Here is a 17,450-nt window from a genome sequence, read left to right as displayed (position 1 = left end):
CAGCAGTGGCCCTGGCTCTGGGAGCCAGCATGATGTGGTTTAGGAGGGACAGCTGACTCACGAGTGCCCACTGGCCCCAGCATCAGTGGAAGTGTGGAGCAGCTGAATTCTGGGATTCATAGCCTTGGAGAAACAGATGGCCGTGTGAAGGGTAGACACCTGGCTTTTCCCTGACCGTAGCAGGCATGGCATGGTCATGCAGACACAGCTGGGCCTCACTGGTCAGTCAGTAGCTAATTCTGAACAAGCCCAGGAGACCAAAGGCTGGGAATGCCTCCACCAAAGGACATCCTGCAAAGAATCTGGGAGCTGGGGGTGCCTGCCTGTCTTTGTAGCCTCACTGCTGTCTCCTGATGGACAGTCCAGCTGATGGACAAACTCTAGCTGATGGACAGTCACTGGTAGATAAAAGTTTGAATAGATTATCTCTTCTTTCCCTCTCAGAAAAGAATCCAGCCAACTATTCAAAGGACGGGGCTCGCCGCCCTCCGGCATTGCCTCTTTGGGCCGCCAAAGCTGCACCACGGTCTTCGGGAAGAAAGAGACTTGGTTCTCACCATTGCTCAGTGTGAGTGCTAGGGGCAACCTCAGGGCGCACGCGCAGGCTCTTGTCCATTCCAGTGGCCATGAGGACATGGTTCAGTGTCCTGTCCTCTGGGAAGCTGATGTTGGTTTCTCCCTGGGAATGGCCTAGTGGAAAGTGTGCTCGTGTTTTGGGGCAGGTGGCCTGGACAGCCAAAACCCAACGCACGGCCGAGTACTGCAGACCATCTACAAGAAGCTGACTGGCTCCAAGTTCGACTGTGCCCTTCACGGAGACCACTGGGAAGACCTGGGCTTCCAGGGTGAGAGAAAAGCGCCCGTCGTGCTTTCCTTGATCTGATTGATTCCAGAGGGGGAGGCCATCTTGAGCGAGGAGGGACATCTAGGAGGGCCCAGAAGACTCCAGGGCCTCAGCAGCAGCACACAGGAGTGTGGCAAATATGGCTGAGGGGAAGAAGAGAGGGGTGGAGAGCTTGTCCCTGGAGCTCTGCCATCTCTCAGGAGCAGGAGCGGGTCACCTGCATCTCTGTGGTGTGTGCTTGGAAGAGGTTGGATGTTATCTCAGTTGGGTGTGTCTCGCTGGGCTGCTCTTCTCCTAAGCGTTTGGCTAAGAACCAGCTTTTCTGGAACCTTTGTGGCCTGGTCTACTCTTACCTGTGTTCTGTTGCTATCACAACATACTTAAACTGGGTAATGTATAGAAAATAGCAGCTTATGTGTCTCATGATTCTGATGGCTGTGATGTCTAGAGCATGGCTCCAGATACCATGGTGGAGGTACAGGAGAAAGGGCAGGCCTGTGTCCCTTGGAGTCTTCCCTCCTCTTTTATCTCTCTGCTGGCCTTGAACTTGCCTATGCAGAAAACGATGACCTTACATGCCTCATCCTCCTACTCTACCTCCCAAGTTCTAGAAAGACCGGCATGTTGGCAAACATGCCCAGTTTATAATGTGCTGGGGATGGCACCTAGGGCCTCGTCTATGTGGGCAGACATTCTGCCTGCTAAGTATGCCACAGCCCAGCGCCTATCTTTGTGAAGATTATGTTGGTATCGAGTGGGAAAAGGACTACAGAAGGCCATGGGAATGGAAGAAAGCCGCTGTTAGGGCACTCCTGACTGCTGAAGGCCGGACAGGTGTGGTCCCGTAGGGCCCCTCGGGGCCGTGTCCGGAAGTGGGCTTGTGCAGGGCTCTCTTCCCCCTCTAGCCCAGCAGAGCCAGAGTCAGGGCAGCATTCCAGCTCTGTCCTGGGAGTTCAAGGGGTCAGGACAGCTTTCTTGATCACTGATATACCCTGGTTTCTGCTACAGGAGCCAACCCAGCCACAGACCTCAGGGGAGCAGGCTTCCTTGCCCTCCTGCACCTACTGTACCTGGTCATGGACTCAAAGACGCTGCTGATGGCCCAGGAGATCTTCCGCCTGTCTCATCACCATATCCAGGTAGGTTCCGGTGGGAAGACAAAGGGAAAGGCTAGGACTGCACAGCAGTGTCTGGATGGCGGCGAAGAACTAGGAATGGCTTCTCAGTCAGACACCTCGGGATCCGGGCTCTGCCGTTCACTAACTGCTGATCTTCAGCAAGTTCCTGAATCTCTCAGAACTCTGATTTCATTCCCACAAGACAGAAATCATAAAATCTTGCTTTCACTCCTTTTCTGTTGCCGTGGTAAAGCTAGTGAGGAAGAAAGAGTTCGGTCTCGCTCACAGCTTGAGGCTAAAGGACATCAGTGCCAGGGAGTCACAGCGGCTGGAGCATGGGGGGCAGCGGGTCATGTTGCACCATAGTCAAGAAGAAAAGCAGTAACTGCTAGAATGTTTAGGGTATAACTCGCGTTGTCCATTTCCTGTGGTTTTAGATTCCCTGCCCACGATTAAAATGTTCATCTCCTTATCAACAACATAATCCAGATAATCTGTTGTTAGCATGCCTAAAGGCCCATATCCAAGGTGATTTCAGACACTGGCCATTTGTCAGCATGACCATTTGTCAACATCATGACCGCTAGGTCACTGGGCATATACAGTTGTCTATGATCAGATGCACAGGCACTCAGAGGGTTGCTGCTTCTGATATTGATAGCTTCTTTTTTGGTGTTTTTTTTTCTTTATTGATATATTTTTTATTTATATTTCAAATGATTTCCCCTTTTCTGGGTCCCCACTCCCCGCAAGTCCCATAAGCCCTCTTCCCTCCCCCTGTTCCTCTATCCACCCCTTCCTGCTTCCCTGTTCTGGAATTCCCCTATACTGTTGCATTGAGTCTTTCCAGAACCAGGGGCCACTCCTCCATTCTTTTTGGACCTCATTTAATATGTGGATTATGTCTTGGGCATTCAAAGTTTCTAGGCTAATAATATCCACTTATTAGTGAGTACATACCATGATTGATCTTTTGAGTCTGGGTTACCTCACTTAGTATGATGTTCTCCAGCCCCATCCATTTGTCTAAGAATTTCATGAATGCATTGTTTCTGATGGCTGACTAGTACTCCATTGTGTAAATAGACCACATTTTTGTATCCATTCTTTTTTGGTCTTATCATCAGCGCACTGATAGTTTTGGTAACCCCTTGGTATCCCCTGCCTGTTGGAGATAGGTCTCATGGCTTTCCCATGTAGTGAAAGATATTATTTGCTCCAATAAGACAAATGTGGCCTGCTTCCTCCTATTTACCTCCTCTAAATTCCTGGGGCCAGCAATTAATTCGTTCAGTGAACAAAGCTCTCTTCTGAATCCCCACCCACCCTCATAGATAGTTGGGATGAGTCAGAGAATGAAACAGGCCAGGATTCTTCCAGCAGAGATGATAAGACAATACAGTGAATGAATCCCAGGATCCGTTAGAAGGTGGTAAGCACTGAGAAAGACGTTATGTAAGGTAGGGAAACTGTGGGGTCAGGGTGGCTCTCAGGATATAAACGGAGCCTGGAAGGAGAGGGCATGTTGGCCAGGCCTGTGTCTAGGGTGCCAAGTGTTCCAGAGGGTGCAGCAGAAGCAAAGGTCACAAGAAAGGCATGCTGGGAATGAGTAGAAAGAACATGGCACGGGATGTTAGAGGAGGCCACCAAGGAAGCAGGCCAGAGATCAGGACTTGAGGTTCGTCCCTGTATTGCGTCAGGGGCAGCTGCTCAAAGCTTGGAACAGCACAGGGACCTACCACATGACAGGAGTCTTACCAGCTTCTAGGTGAAGAACAATTTCTAAGGAAGCTTCTTATGACCATCCAAGTTGGGGGTGTGGGGGACAGTGGGTTGGAACAGAGAGATGAAATAAAAGAGACTCGTGAGTGGCTCTGAGAGAGTGGGAGCAGCCTGGGCCTGATGCAGTGGACATGGGTAGACAGGAGCAGTGTGGGTCTGATGCAGTGGACATGGGTAGACAGAAGCAGTGTGGGTCTGATGCAGTGGACATGGGTAGACAGAAGCAGTGTGGGCCTGATGTAGTGGACATGGGTAGACAGGAGCAGTGTGGGCCTGATGCAGTGGACATGGGTAGACAGGAGCAGTGTGGGTCTGATGCAGTGGACATGGGTAGACAGGAGCAGCCTGGGTCTGATGCAGTGGACATGGGTAGACAGAAGCAGTGTGGGCCTGATGCAGTAGACATGGGTAGACAGGAGCAGCCTGGGTCTGATGCAGTGGACATGGGTAGACAGGCGCAGCCTGGGTCTGATGCAGTGGACATGGGTAGACAGGAGCAGTGTGGGTCTGATGCAGTGGACATGGGTAGACAGGAGCAGCCTGGGTCTGATGCAGTGGACATGGGTAGACAGGCGCAGCCTGGGTCTGATGCAGTGGACATGGGTAGACAGGAGCAGTGTGGGTCTGATGCAGTGGACATGGGTAGACAGGAGCAGTGTGGGTCTGATGCAGTGGACATGGGTAGACAGAAGCAGTGTGGGCCTGATGCAGTGGACATGGGTAGACAGGAGCAGTGTGGGCCTGATGCAGTGGACATGGGTAGACAGGCGCAGTGTGGGTCTGATGCAGTGGACATGGGTAGACAGGAGCAGTGTGGGCCTGATGCAGTGGACATGGGTAGACAGGAGCAGTGTGGGCCTGATGCAGTGGACATGGATAGACAGGAGCAGTGTGGGTCTGATGCAGTAGACATGGGTAGACAGGAGCAGCCTGGGTCTGATGCAGTGGACATGGGTAGACAGGAGCAGTGTGGGTCTGATGCAGTGGACATGGGTAGACAGGCGCAGTGTGGGTCTGATGCAGTGGACATGGGTAGACAGGAGCAGTGTGGGCCTGATACAGTGGACATGGGTAGACAGGCGCAGCCTGGGTCTGATGCAGTGGACATGGGTAGACAGGAGCAGTGTGGGCCTGATGCAATGGACATGGGTAAACAGGCGCAGTGTGGGTCTGATGCAGTGGACATGGGTAGACAGGAGCAGTGTGGGTCTGATGCAGTGGACATGGGTAGACAGGCGCAGTGTGGGCCTGATGCAGTGGACATGGGTAGACAGGCGCAGTGTGGGCCTGATGCAGTGGACATGGGTAGACAGGCGCAGTGTGGGCCTGATGCAGTGGACATGGGTAGACAGGAGCAGTGTGGGCCTGATGCAGTGGACATGGGTAGACAGGTGCAATGTAGGTCTGATGCAGTGGACATGGGTAGACAGGCACAGTGTGGGCCTGATGCAGTGGACATAGGGTTAAGATTTAGGGCAAGGGAAAAAATCAGTTTAAAAAAAAAAACTAAGGACAACTAGGAAAATTAAGAGGTATGGTGGTGTATGCCTTTAATCCCAGCACTCAGGAAGCAGAGGCAGGAGGATATCTGTGATTCTGAGGCAGCATGGACTACATATAGGTCACCTAATACTATATAGTGAGGCTGTCTCAAAAAAAAAAAAACAAAAAAAAAAACAAAAAAAAAGAGGCGCCATAAGAAAGAGTAGGGAAGTGTGGCTAGAGCGGCGGCTCAGTGGTTAAGGACACTGACTGCTCTTCCAGAGAGCCCAGATTTCATTCCCAGCACCTGCATGACGGTTCACAATAACCTGGACTTCCAGTTCCAGGGCATCTGACGCTTTCTTCTGCTCTCCTCAAGCAACAGGCATCCATGTGGTACACAGACACACATGCAAGCAAAACACCATACACAAAAAATTAATAATCCGGACAGTGGTGCTGCATGCCTTTAATCCCAGCACTTGGGAGGCAGAGGCGGAAGGATTTCTGAGTTTGAGGCCAGCCTGGTCTACAGAGTGAGTTCCAGGACAGCCAAAGCTACACAGAGAAACTCTGTCTTGGAAAAAAAATTTAATAAAAATAAGTGCACACTCTGAGCTTGGTACAGTGGCACATGACTAATCCCTCACACAGTGACTCCCAGGGGTTGGGAATGTCACTGAGAAAGACCTAGCAGGCTCAGGGGACTGCGCTCAGTCCCTAGTGCTACCATAGAATAAATGGGTTACATGTCAACTTCAAGGCAAGCCTAGGCTATTTAGCTAGAAAGAGAAAGGAAGGAAAAAAGAGAGATGAGGTGGGGAAGGGAATGAGAAAGAGACAGAAGGGGAGAAGAAAAGGATGATGATGGAGAGGGAACCACGTCTGGGCCCCTCGAAACCTGTGTTGTAAGCATCCCTGCAGGCAATCCTGAGAACTGGTCAGTGGTGGAAATCACGCTTCCAGTTGTAAAGGTAGAGTGAGATAGCCTGACTCTTCCATCATTATGTGGCAGGAGACGAGAGGAGGGAAGGCAGGAGCAGGAGGCAGAAACAGCCAGAAGCCACAGGAAGAGGAGATAGCATTGGCCTTGACCTGGGCCAGGCAGGGCTGACGGGGAAGAGGGTCAGACCTAAGGACGCTGGGCTGTCACTGGGAACTGCAGCTAGGACATTTTCAGTGGATGTTAGAGACAAAGTCTTAAGTTTAAAAGGGAGTAGAGTGGGGAGAATAAATTGGGGCAGTAAAGAAAGACAAGGTTTTTCAGATTTCACCACCAAGGGGAGCCAGGAAGGGTGACTGGACTGAAGTGATTTAGTCATGTCGAGTGTGTGTGTGTGTGTGTGTGTGTGTGTGTGTGTGTGTGTGTGTGTTGGGGGGCTTCTATTCTTGTTTTTATTTTGCTTTTTTGTTTTTAAGACAATTTTTATTTGGGTCTGGATAGATGGCTCAGCAGTTAAGAACACTGAATGCTCTTCCAGAGGACCCAGGTTCGATTCCCAGCACCCACTGGCAGCTCGTAACTGTCTGTAATCCAGCTCCAAAATTTGACACCCTCACATAGTCATACATGCATGCAAACACCAATACACATACAAATCATTAAAAAGATTTTTATTTTTACTTATGTGTATATGTATGTATGTGCACATGTGTGCAGGTACCTGTGGAGCCCAAAAGAGGGCATAAAATCCCCTGGGGGCGGCTGTGAGCTGCCTGGTGTGGGTGCTGGGACCAACTCCAGTCCTGTGCAAGAGCAGCCAGTGCTCTTAACCTCCGAGCCACTTCTCCAGCCCCCTATTTTACTTTGTTTTGTTTTGTTTTGTTTTTTGAGTCAGCATCTCCCTCTGTTGTCCAGGCTGCCTTGGAACTCCCTGGGTAGCCCAGATTGACCTTAAATAAAATACCTAGTGATGCTCCTGCCGCAGCCTCCCCCATGGTGAGATCACACGTGTAAGCCGCCTTACATGCCAAGGAGCCGTTCTTAGGAAATTTCAAATGTACAGAAAAGTTACAAGAGTTATAAGTGGGAAGTATTGTGTGATGACAGACATCACCATTAGCGCCGTGGGGTTGAGACGCAGCTCCGTTAGTACAGGGCTTGCCCAGCGTGCACAGAGCCCTGCGTTCAGCTCTGCTTGTTCCAGAGAATGATCTGGAGCACACACGTCCCCAGCTTTGGATGAGTGGGTTTATTAAACACATAACCAGGCAGGTAAAAGGATAAATATCAAGTAACAGATGAGTGTTCATCAAGTTACCACATCCAGCAGAAACGGGGGATCCCCGCCCAAGCAGTCAGGCTGAGGTGCCAGAGCAGGGCGGGTCCTCCACAGGAGCTCAGCCGCTCCTTCCCACTGCTGGCGGTTTTATGCCAGGGTGAGAAAACAAGAGTGACCTCTGTTGAAATGGTTTTCCTTCCAGCTGGCCTCGATGGTGGTGCACACACTGCCTTTACTGCCCTCAGATATTTCCTGCTCTCCTTCCTCCCTCTCACAGGGCCTGGGGCCAGCCTAGCCCTGGACACCTGAGATAAACAGGCTTGAATCTGAGGCAGGGAGCTCTTGTTCTCAAGAGTCAGCTGTCAACAAGCGCAAACAGCACACGACAATTTACCAATATAATTATATTAGAGGTCCCCAGGTCCTGACATGTTAGGACATACTTGTAAATTCAAGGTCAACCTAGGCCTCATAGCAAGTCCAAAGCCACCCAGGATACAAGAGACCCTTTATTTACTTAATAATCTTTTTTCGTTTTGGGTTTTTTTTTTTTTTTTTTTTTTTTGGATTTGTTTTTTTCCAAGACAGGGTTTCTCTGTGTAGCCCTGGCTGTCCTGGAACTCAATCTGTAGACCAGGCTGGCCTCGAACTCAGAAATCCACCTGCCTCTGCCTCCCAAGTGCTGGGACTACAGGCGTGTGCACCACCGCCTGGCACTTATTTATCTATTAACAGTTAACATTTAATGTGTATAACTATTTTTTAAAAGATTTATTTATCTTATATACATGAGCACACTGTAGCTCTCTTCAGACACACCAGCAAAGGGCATCAGATCCCATTACAGATGCTTGTGAGCCACCATGGTGTTGCTGGGGATTGAACTCAGGACCTCTGAAAGGACAGACAGTGTTCTTAACCGCTGAGCCATCTCTCCAGCTCAGGAGAGCCCATTTTAAAAAGGACTTTAACTGAGTGTGGTAGCCCACACCTTTAATCCCAGTACTCTGGGAATCAGAGGCAGAAAGATCTGTTGTGAGTTTAAGGCCAGCCAGGTCTACATAATGAAATCCTGGTCAGCCAAGGTGACATAGTAGAACCCTGTCTCAAAGGGGCTTGGGGGGCTGAGAACATGGCTTGGTTGCTCGAGTGCCTGTCTAGTACCCACAAGGCCCGAGGTCTGTCCTCAGTATAAACCGAACATTGTGCCTCATACCCGCAGTTCTAGCTCTCAGGAGGCAGAGGTCAGGCCACAAGTCAGGGTCATCCTCAGCTACACAGTGACTTAGAAGCCAGCCTTGAATAGCTGAGACTCTGTCTTTTAAAAATAAAAATGCTGGAAGCTTGCAGGAGGAATAGGGAGAATGGTTGACAAGCAGGGCACCGCCCTCCCTCCACAGTCACATACCCCGGCCCGGTGAGAGGAGCAGTGTGAGTCGGGACCATGATGCCTCACAGCACTGCCTGGAAACTATGTCCCCAGCAGAGCACCAGGTCCACAAATAGAGTGAATATTTATTCAGCGGAACATTTGTGGTAATCGGAAGCTTATTGTCAAGTCATGGGCATCACACATTGAGCACACTTGTGCCAGGAACACAGTGGCACATTTGGGAAGTGGGGGAAAGGTAAAAGATAGGGACAGACCAAGGGTTGCACGGGGCTTTATTAGGCTTGGAGCACAGGAAGCCAGGCGTGACCCTGGAGTCGGGGACAGGGGTGTAGTAACCACTGGAGGAAGTGCAAAGAGCCAAATGAAGCCAGCTGAGACCATGCACTGATCAGGTAATAGAGGCAGGGAACTCAGTAGTTCCAGGCCACCCTGGGCTACATGAGACCCCGTTTCAAACATAAGATTGGCCCTGGTATTTTCAAGATAAATAAGCTGGAGTGTGTTAGTTCCTTCTGTGTTGCTGGGACAAGTTACCTGACCAACGCAGCCTCAGGGAGGACTGCCTTTGTCTTACTCACGTGGTCGTGTGACATCCACACTCGGGGAGCAGAGGACGTGAGCTCGTCTCCATTTCTCCTTCACTGTCAGTCTGGTCCACTAGACCACGGATGGTGCCACCAACATTTAGGGTGGTCCCTCAGTTAACCGAATCTAGATGATCCCTCTCAGGCAGGGCCGGAAGCTGGTCTCTGATGACTCTAGACCCTGCCAAGTTGATAGTCAAGAATAACCCTCAAGCCAAGCCGGGCGGTGGTGGCGCACACCTTTAATCCCAGCTCTTGGGAGGCAGAGGCAGGTGGAATTCTGAGTTCGAGGTCAGCCTGATCTTCAGAGTGAGTTCCAGGACAGCCAGGGCTACACAGAGAAACCCTGTCTCGAAAAACCAAAAAAAAAAAAAAGACAAACCATCAGCACAGCTCACCTGTGCTCGTTTGTGCTACACTAGGATGCAGGGGCTCAGTAGGGTTCCATGGGAGAAAGGGTTAGGTGGGTATTTGGGGGATATGATCAATGTGCGTGCGTGCGTGTGTGTGTGTGTGTGTGTGTGTGTGTGTGTGTGTGTGTGTGTGTCTTAGCCCTCTTTAACCTGTAGGAAAGTTTATTTTGCCCTGACTTTGGCTTTACAACTTTGACACAGTTGAGGACCCAAGGTGAGTTATTTTGTAGGCTGTTTGTCTCACATTTTTTAAAAAATGATTTTGGGTATGCATTTGGGCAAAATGGAACCACAAATGTGATGTGCTATTCCAGGTGCCTGGTACCAAGGTGCTCCCACTGTCTCCGTGTCTTATTCCTAGGAAGTTAGCCTTGGTTAGGATGGTGCCCCCTGGTCTATGTCCATTCATTATAAAGTTTTCTCTTTTCCCCTTATAATAATGACTTTACATAAAAATACCATAAAGCTATGCAAATTTCTTATTTATCCTCAAGTTTTCACCCATCCACTTCTTTTTTAAAGATATGTATGTGCACATATATGTCTGTGCATGTGCATGTGCAAGTGCCTGTCAAGCTGGCGGCCTCAGATCCCTGGGGAACTAAAGTTACAGGTGGCTGTGAGCCCAAGCTGGTCCCAAACCCCAGCCTTCAGTGAGCCCAGGCTGGTCCCAAACCCCAGCCTTCAGTGAGCCCAGGCTGGTCCCAAACCCCAGCCTTCAGTGACTCTCGCCTCCGCCGCTGAAGCAGACAACGCGTGTATACTGTAGCACCACACCTAACTAGTGATCCGAGCATTCCTGATCAGGCGGGAGGCCTGCTGAGTTTGAGGCCACCTTGGGTTCTTAAAACACAAAACAACAAAAAACAAATATCAAATTTGACCTCCGGCCCTATAATCCTCCAAAATATGCAGTATTCGATGCAGTCTTTGGGACATGTTCAACCGTAGCTGCTTCTGTTTACTCCTACAAAGATGGCTGAGGGCCATGGCGATGGCTCAACAGGTACAGGCCCTTCCTGCCAACCCGAGTGACTTGAGTCCGAACCCAGTCTCCACATAGTAGAAAGAAAGAATTGACTACTGCAAACTGTCCTCTGACCTTCATACATGTACCATGGCATGTACACCTACACACACACACACACTCGTACATAAATGAATATAATTAAGAAATTTGTTTACAGGACTAGAGAAATGACTCAGCAATTAAGAGCACTGGCTACTCTTCCAGAGGACCCAGGTTGACTGCCAGCACCCAAATAACACCTGGCATCTGTCTATAACTCCAATCCCAGGAGACTGGCATGTTATTTTGACCTACCAGGCATACATATAATACACATACATACATACAAGCAACATAACCATACATATAAAATTAAAATTAAGTTTTTCAAAAAGAATAAAACACAAGAGAGCTCTTAACTTGCAGGTGCCTGTGGTGCCCCTGCTAACAGAGAATTGACTCAAACTTCCGAGTGCTCAGAGGCCCCGGCTGCTGTGCAGATTGCAGAAGGGCTTTCAGCCCTTTATCCTGAAACGTAGCTCAGACCTCTGGGAGCAGAGGGACTCCTCGGTCCCCTTAATGAGGCACCTTGCAGCAGCGATGACAGTGACTAGCTTGCTTTCCATGAGGTGTCTGTTCAGCATGGTGCTCTGCCCCGTGAGTCTCCTCCTCCAGCACAGCAGGTGCTCAGAAGTGTTAGGGGGAGGCCACACCTGCCTGGGTCCACACAGGGATTCCCAGCCAGCAGCGCACTCCAGAGTCACCTAGAATGTGTTACATATGTCACACCCCAGAATCTGGAGCGTGGCCAGCCAAGCTTCAAGAGATGCTTGGATCGTCCTGCTTTGGTATTCAAAAATAGCTAGGGCCAAAGGAAAGGCAAGAAGGCAAATGAAAATTCAAAAAAGGTCAAGAGGAACAGAAGTGAGAGGCCAGCTTGGTCTCTAACCCAGCCTGGGCTGTACAGTGAGACCCTGAGTCAAACCGCTGGCGATGGGGTCTGCCCGAGCTGGTACAGGGCTTGCTTAGCATCCCGATGCCCTAGGTTTGACCCCCAACATCACATAAACTGGACATGGTGGCCCGTGACTGTAATCTCAGTATTTGGCAGGAGGAGGAGGGAGGTCAGAGTTCAAAGACAAGAGCTGGAGAGATGGCTCATCAGTTAAGAGTACTGACTGCTCTTTGAGAGGACCCAGGTTCAATTCCCCGCACCCACGTCAGCTCCCAGCTGTCTGTAACCCCACTCGCAGGGGATCTGACAACCTATTCTGGCACTAGGTACACATGTGCTACAAAGACACACATGCAGGCAAACACTCATAGCCATACACAATCAATTAATCAATAGTTCAAGATAGGCCAATCTTGGCCGCAAAGAGAGTTTGAATCAAGCATGGGATCTGTGAAACCCTGTCTTTAAAATAAAACAAAGGGTCTGCAGAGATGACTCAGTGGTTAGAGCACTAACTGCTCTTTCAGAGGTCCTGAGTTCAATTCCCAGCAACCACATGGCGGCTCACAACCATCTGTAATGGGGGATCTGATGCCTTCTTCTGGTATGTCTGAAGACAGAGACAGTGTACTCACATACATTAAATAAATAAATAAATAAATAAATAAATAAATAAATAAATAGGAAAGAGGAGGGAGTTAGATATGGCACTGGTTTGGAGCGACCTCCTGTGAACTTGTGAACTCATAAATTCCAGGCCTTCTGTAAGGTGGGACGCAGAGACAGTAAGAGCCGTCGCTGCCTCTGTAGGTTTAGTTCCTGTCAGTCACGTGAGGGGAGGGAATGTATCCGCGCAGAGCTGGCTGACCACTGCTGACTCTTGATTCTCCGTTCCAGCAATTCCCCTTCTGTTTGATGTCTGTGAACATCACCCGCATTGCCATCCAGGCCTTGAGGGAGGAGTGTCTCTCCAGGTGGGTCCCTAGTGCATCAGGGTGACCCAGTAGGACCTGGTCCCGCCCCGCCCATGCCTCAGGCCTTCTGCACAGCTGTCCCTGCTGGTTCTCAGAGCTGGACAGCATCTCCATTCCCCAGCCGTCTCTCCCACTGACCTTCCCGAATGCTGGGGCCGGATGCTGGTGGGATGGTGGGGCAGGGAGGGGTGGAGCGGGGTGGAGGCTTCCTGAGGTGACCCATACGCTGGGGAAGAGGGCACTGGTGTGTCAGGTTCATGTGTGGCTAAGCAGGTCACTGCCTCTGTCCCATAGGGAGTGTAACCGGCGGCAGAAGGTCATCCCGGTGGTGAACAGCTTCTACGCAGCCACTTTCCTTCACCTGGCGCGTGTGTGGAGGACCCAGCAGAAGACTATTTTAGACTCAGGCTTTGTCCTCAAAGGTTGGCACTTTCTCCCGTGTCCAGGGCCAGAGGACCCAGGGTGGAAGAACTACTGTATTGCCCCCCCCCCCCACCACCACCACTACCACGCTCCCTCAGAACACCCCCCAGGCTTCCTCCTTTCTCTGCCACCCCTCCCCCTCTCTGGCTACCATACACTTTTGTTCCCTCGCTTGCTTGCTTGCTTGCTTGCTTGTTGTTTATGTGTTGAAGCAGGATTGATCTATGAGATCCTGGCTGACCTGGAACTTGCTGTGTAGACCATGTTGGTCTCAAACTTATGACAGTCCATCCGTCTCCCTCTGCCTCCTGAGTCCAAAGTTTACAGACATGCCCCACAGCGCCAGGCTGCAGCCGTGTCTGATGGCCGCATACGTCTGATGATTGCTTGTTACTGCTGTTACTTCTGTTTAGGTTTTTGAGATGGAGTCTCTCACTGTAACCAGGTGACAGTGCTCCTGCACCTGCCTTCCTTGTGCTGGGATCACAGTCTGAGCCACCATGTGTGGCTCCTGATGACCACATCAGACAACAACAAGGACCTCACATCTTCTGAACCAAAAGTGTAGCTTGCTCGGCCAAGTGCGGCAGAGCTCTGTGAGTTCAAGGCCAGCCTGGTCAGACAAGCCAGGGCTGCATAGTGTGACCATGTCTTATTAAACAACAGCAGCACAGAATCGACAGATGGCTCAGTGGTTAGCTAGCCCTCTGTCGATGGCTAGAGGAACCCCAGTAGGTTCCTAGCACCCGTGACCAGCGCACATCTGCCTGAGACTGTAGCTCCAGGGAGAGTCCACTACATCTCTGGCCTCCGCAGGCACCCACGCTCACATCCACACACCCACAATCAGACTCATAGAAAGACTTTAAGAAATTATAGCCTTTAGCCAGGCAGTGGTGGCACATGCCTATAATCCCAGCACTTGAGAGGCAGAGGCAGGCGGATTTCTGAATTTGAGGCCAGCCTGGTCTACAGAGTGAGTTCCAGGACAGCCAGGGCTACACAGAGAAACCCTGTCTGGAAAAAAAAAAAAGAAAGAAAGAAAGAAAAAGAAAATTATACATCTAAAATAAAACCCTTAAACACTGAAGGCTGCGGAGGCTAAGGCCCAGAGTTGGACTGACTCTGCAGAGTTGAGTTCTGTGTCACAGCAGTGAAGTAGCTCCTGAGCTCTGTCAGGTTTTGCATTTGGCCATCTTTGATGACTATTCTACCTTTAAAGGATAGGGTGGCAGCAGGATGTGCTGGTGCACACCTTAAATCCTAGCACTCGGAAGACAGAGGCAGGCAGAGCTCTGTGAGTTTGAGGCCAACCTGGTCTACAGAGTGAGTTCCAGTACAGTCAGAGCTACACAGAGAAACCCTGTTTCAAAAACAAACAAGCAAACAAACAAACAAGGACAGGGTTTGGAGATGCCCACAAAGCCATTGAACTTGTTACTGGATTTGTGTGCCATCCCGAGACCCGTTAGCCTTCAGTTCCCTGATCTCCTCTGTTCCAGACTTGGAAGCCTTGGCCAAGAAGAGCCCAAGACGACTGCTCAAGACCCTGGACGACTACCTAGCCCAGGTGTCGAAGGGACAGGCCTCCTTGCTAGAGGCACAGAAGTGGCCTGGCTCACAGGGCCCTCCCTCCAAGGATCTCACTTTCACAGGCGTGTGTGACCTCCAGTCTCATTCGTTCGAGAGTGCAGGGTTGATCTGACCCACCACGGAGAGACCATTCCTAGAAAGATTGGCTGGGTCGCCGGAGCTCTCCAAAGTAAAGAACCAACCGTGTCTGACCCAAAGCCCTTCGCGCGTCTGCAGGCGAGACTAGGAAGCTCCCAGGTGTGTGTAGTGACCCACGCCCACGATTCTACACCAGCATAGCACATCAGGCAGCTAGCTACTCCATGCCATCTCCCAAGCAAGGAGTCTTCTGCCGTTCCCAGCTGGACTCCAGTTCACAGGGTTGGACTCCTGATATCGCAGTGGAAGTGAACAGACCATACGGCCAGACATCCCTATCTGAGTTGTCTACGCATCTGCACCTGGAAGCAGCAGCTAAAGTTCTGACTCCCAACAGCCAGGCCCCAGTGTCTGAGGCTGGAACTGGAAGGACAGACAGCAATATCTTCAGCCAGCAGGGGGCAGCACATCACAGAAAAAGTGACTGATAGGCAGGCTCCCCCCACTTCCTCCAGCCACTATTTTCAAGACACTTGTTCCCACCCTACCCTTCTCCTCCCCCCTCCCTCTCCGTTGCCCACCATTGTTTGCAATCTAGAAATGGGCACTCAGCTGACTAGACTAGTCACTGAGCACCCCAGCCCCACCACCCAAGGCCAGAGCACCTGTGGAGACCACGGGCTGTCTAGCGTGGCTGAGAGGCAAGGTAAACTCTCACCCACCAGCAGTTTAGAATAAAGGAATTGTAATCTCCAGTATTTTCTTCCAAGATGGAGTTCTTTCAGGGCCTTCCTGCACCCCCGCTGTCGTCTCAGCACCACACTGAGCCAGGCAGATTAAAGTGCTTAGGGTTCTGAGGGGTTGCAGCCTCCAGAGTGGCTGCCCGCCAGCTGAGTTCCCTGGCTGCACCTGCAGGCCCAAAGATGTCTGTCTTTTTCCTTATCATTGTTTTGTGTGTGACACGGGGCAGGGACACACACATGATAAAGCCAGCTTTGTGAAGTCACACATGATAAAGCCAGCTTTGTGAGGTTCTTTCTCTACCACCTTCTGGTTCTAGGGATTAAAACCAGGTTATCAGGCTTCTGGGGCAAGCTGCTTACCCACTCGGCCATCTTGCACACCCAGGCCCAGAGACTTCCCGCAAGCTCTGGCCAATAAGTATGGTGCTCTTGTTAAGGCTGACTGGCGTCCACCTCAGGGGTTTCCTGCTTTCGCTTCTGGGCCTAGCTATTGCTCCCTCTCCCCAGCCTCCCCCAGCACCTAACCACCCAAGAGCCTCAGGCTCCCCGTGCTCCTCCCATTTTCCCTCAAACCCAGATGGAGAAGCCTGTCTCCATCTCTACCTGTTTCAGGCCTCCAAATCCGGTCCAGAGACAAACAGGCCTCCCAGGGGGCTCAAGACTGCCCCGCAGTTGGCCTTCTGTCATATTTACTGGATTTCAATTGGAAGACTTTATTACCATGTCACTTCTTCTAGCCCATATTCAGTGACCAGCAGAGAGGCCAGGAAGGCAGCTCAGGCCCGAGGCAGTTTGGTGCTTCCTTCCCTACCGTCTGTTCCCTTGCTTGAGCCTGCAAGGCTGAAAGAAGAGAACCCCAGCATATCAGGGCCCACGCCACATGGACCCTGGGAGCATCTGGCCGAAAGGGGCCAGCGTCCCCAGAAGGAACCCTGCATCCCGGTCAGGGTGCACACAGCTCCAGGATAACCCAGAAATCAGTTCTGCTAGACAGGCTTGAGGGTTGAGGTGGAATCAGGAGGCCTCTGATAGTTGCTAAAAAAACTCTGCTTTTCTTGGGTGTGGCGGGGACAGCTCTCCTTGGGAGACTTCAAAGTGCTTCGCAAATCTAACTGTCCGAATTTCTGAGTGGGTGCACGCCTTCCTTGCTCCCTGGCATGCACTCCTGTGTGGTCCATCAGGGCTGGAGGTCTCAGGACACACTGAAGAGGGCATTGGTAGAGGAGCTCGACTTCCCGGGCTGCTCAGCACAAAATGAGGAAGATGAATTTGATCAGACTTCCTGGTTTTGTGTGGGGCAGAAGAATCCAGTGTGTGACAGCTCAGAAGTCACAGTGTCCCTTAGGACACCGGAGGGGTGGCCCGGGTGGCTGCTGTTAGGACCTCTGGTCCGAGCTCACCAAGACATCACGCACTGTCGGGTGCTGGGGCGTACTCTTTGTGACACACTCCCCCGCCCCGCTCTTGATAGTTTGCTTTGGGTTCTGTATAGCCTAGGCTGACCTCGGACTCACTCTGCCTTAGAGGAGTCAGGGCTACAGCTGTCTCTTCTCCCCAGCACATGCACGCCACCCTCTATGACAGGCCGTACCATTTCATTAGCAAGAAACAGAGCAGGGCCATGACCAGGGAGAGCAGCCGAGGAGCAGAAGCAGGGCCGCGCCTCTATAAACTGGAGCTTTTCACACAGGCATTTACACACAGCGTACACACATACACACACGCACACATACACATGCATGTGAATGCACACACACGCATACATGCATGCATGCATGCACACATACATATGCACACACACATACATACACACACACACACACACACACACACACAC

The 17,450-nt window shown here is 51.0% G+C and overlaps 1 protein-coding gene across 3 annotated transcripts in view; it reads left to right on the top strand.

The window, feature by feature from the left end:
• Positions 1 to 15,653, top strand: part of Elmod3 (ELMO domain containing 3) — a 34,088-nt gene extending 18,435 nt beyond the window's left edge. For all 3 annotated transcript variants that reach the window (XM_052173963.1, XM_052173962.1, XM_052173964.1), the window contains 6 exons: positions 445 to 568; positions 723 to 845; positions 1,853 to 1,983; positions 12,700 to 12,776; positions 13,071 to 13,198; positions 14,702 to 15,653. In XM_052173963.1, coding sequence (XP_052029923.1) covers positions 445 to 568; positions 723 to 845; positions 1,853 to 1,983; positions 12,700 to 12,776; positions 13,071 to 13,198; positions 14,702 to 14,904 — 786 coding nt within the window. In that variant the 3' untranslated portion in view covers positions 14,905 to 15,653. The remainder of the gene's footprint in view (positions 1 to 444; positions 569 to 722; positions 846 to 1,852; positions 1,984 to 12,699; positions 12,777 to 13,070; positions 13,199 to 14,701) is intronic.
• The last annotated feature ends 1,797 nt before the right edge of the window (positions 15,654 to 17,450 follow it).

Source organism: Apodemus sylvaticus, chromosome 2 (genome assembly GCF_947179515.1).
Source record: "Apodemus sylvaticus chromosome 2, mApoSyl1.1, whole genome shotgun sequence".
Lineage (NCBI taxonomy): Eukaryota > Metazoa > Chordata > Mammalia > Rodentia > Muridae > Apodemus > Apodemus sylvaticus.
Note: the sequence above shows the minus strand (reverse complement) of the source record. Positions and strands in the feature narration are given on the sequence as shown.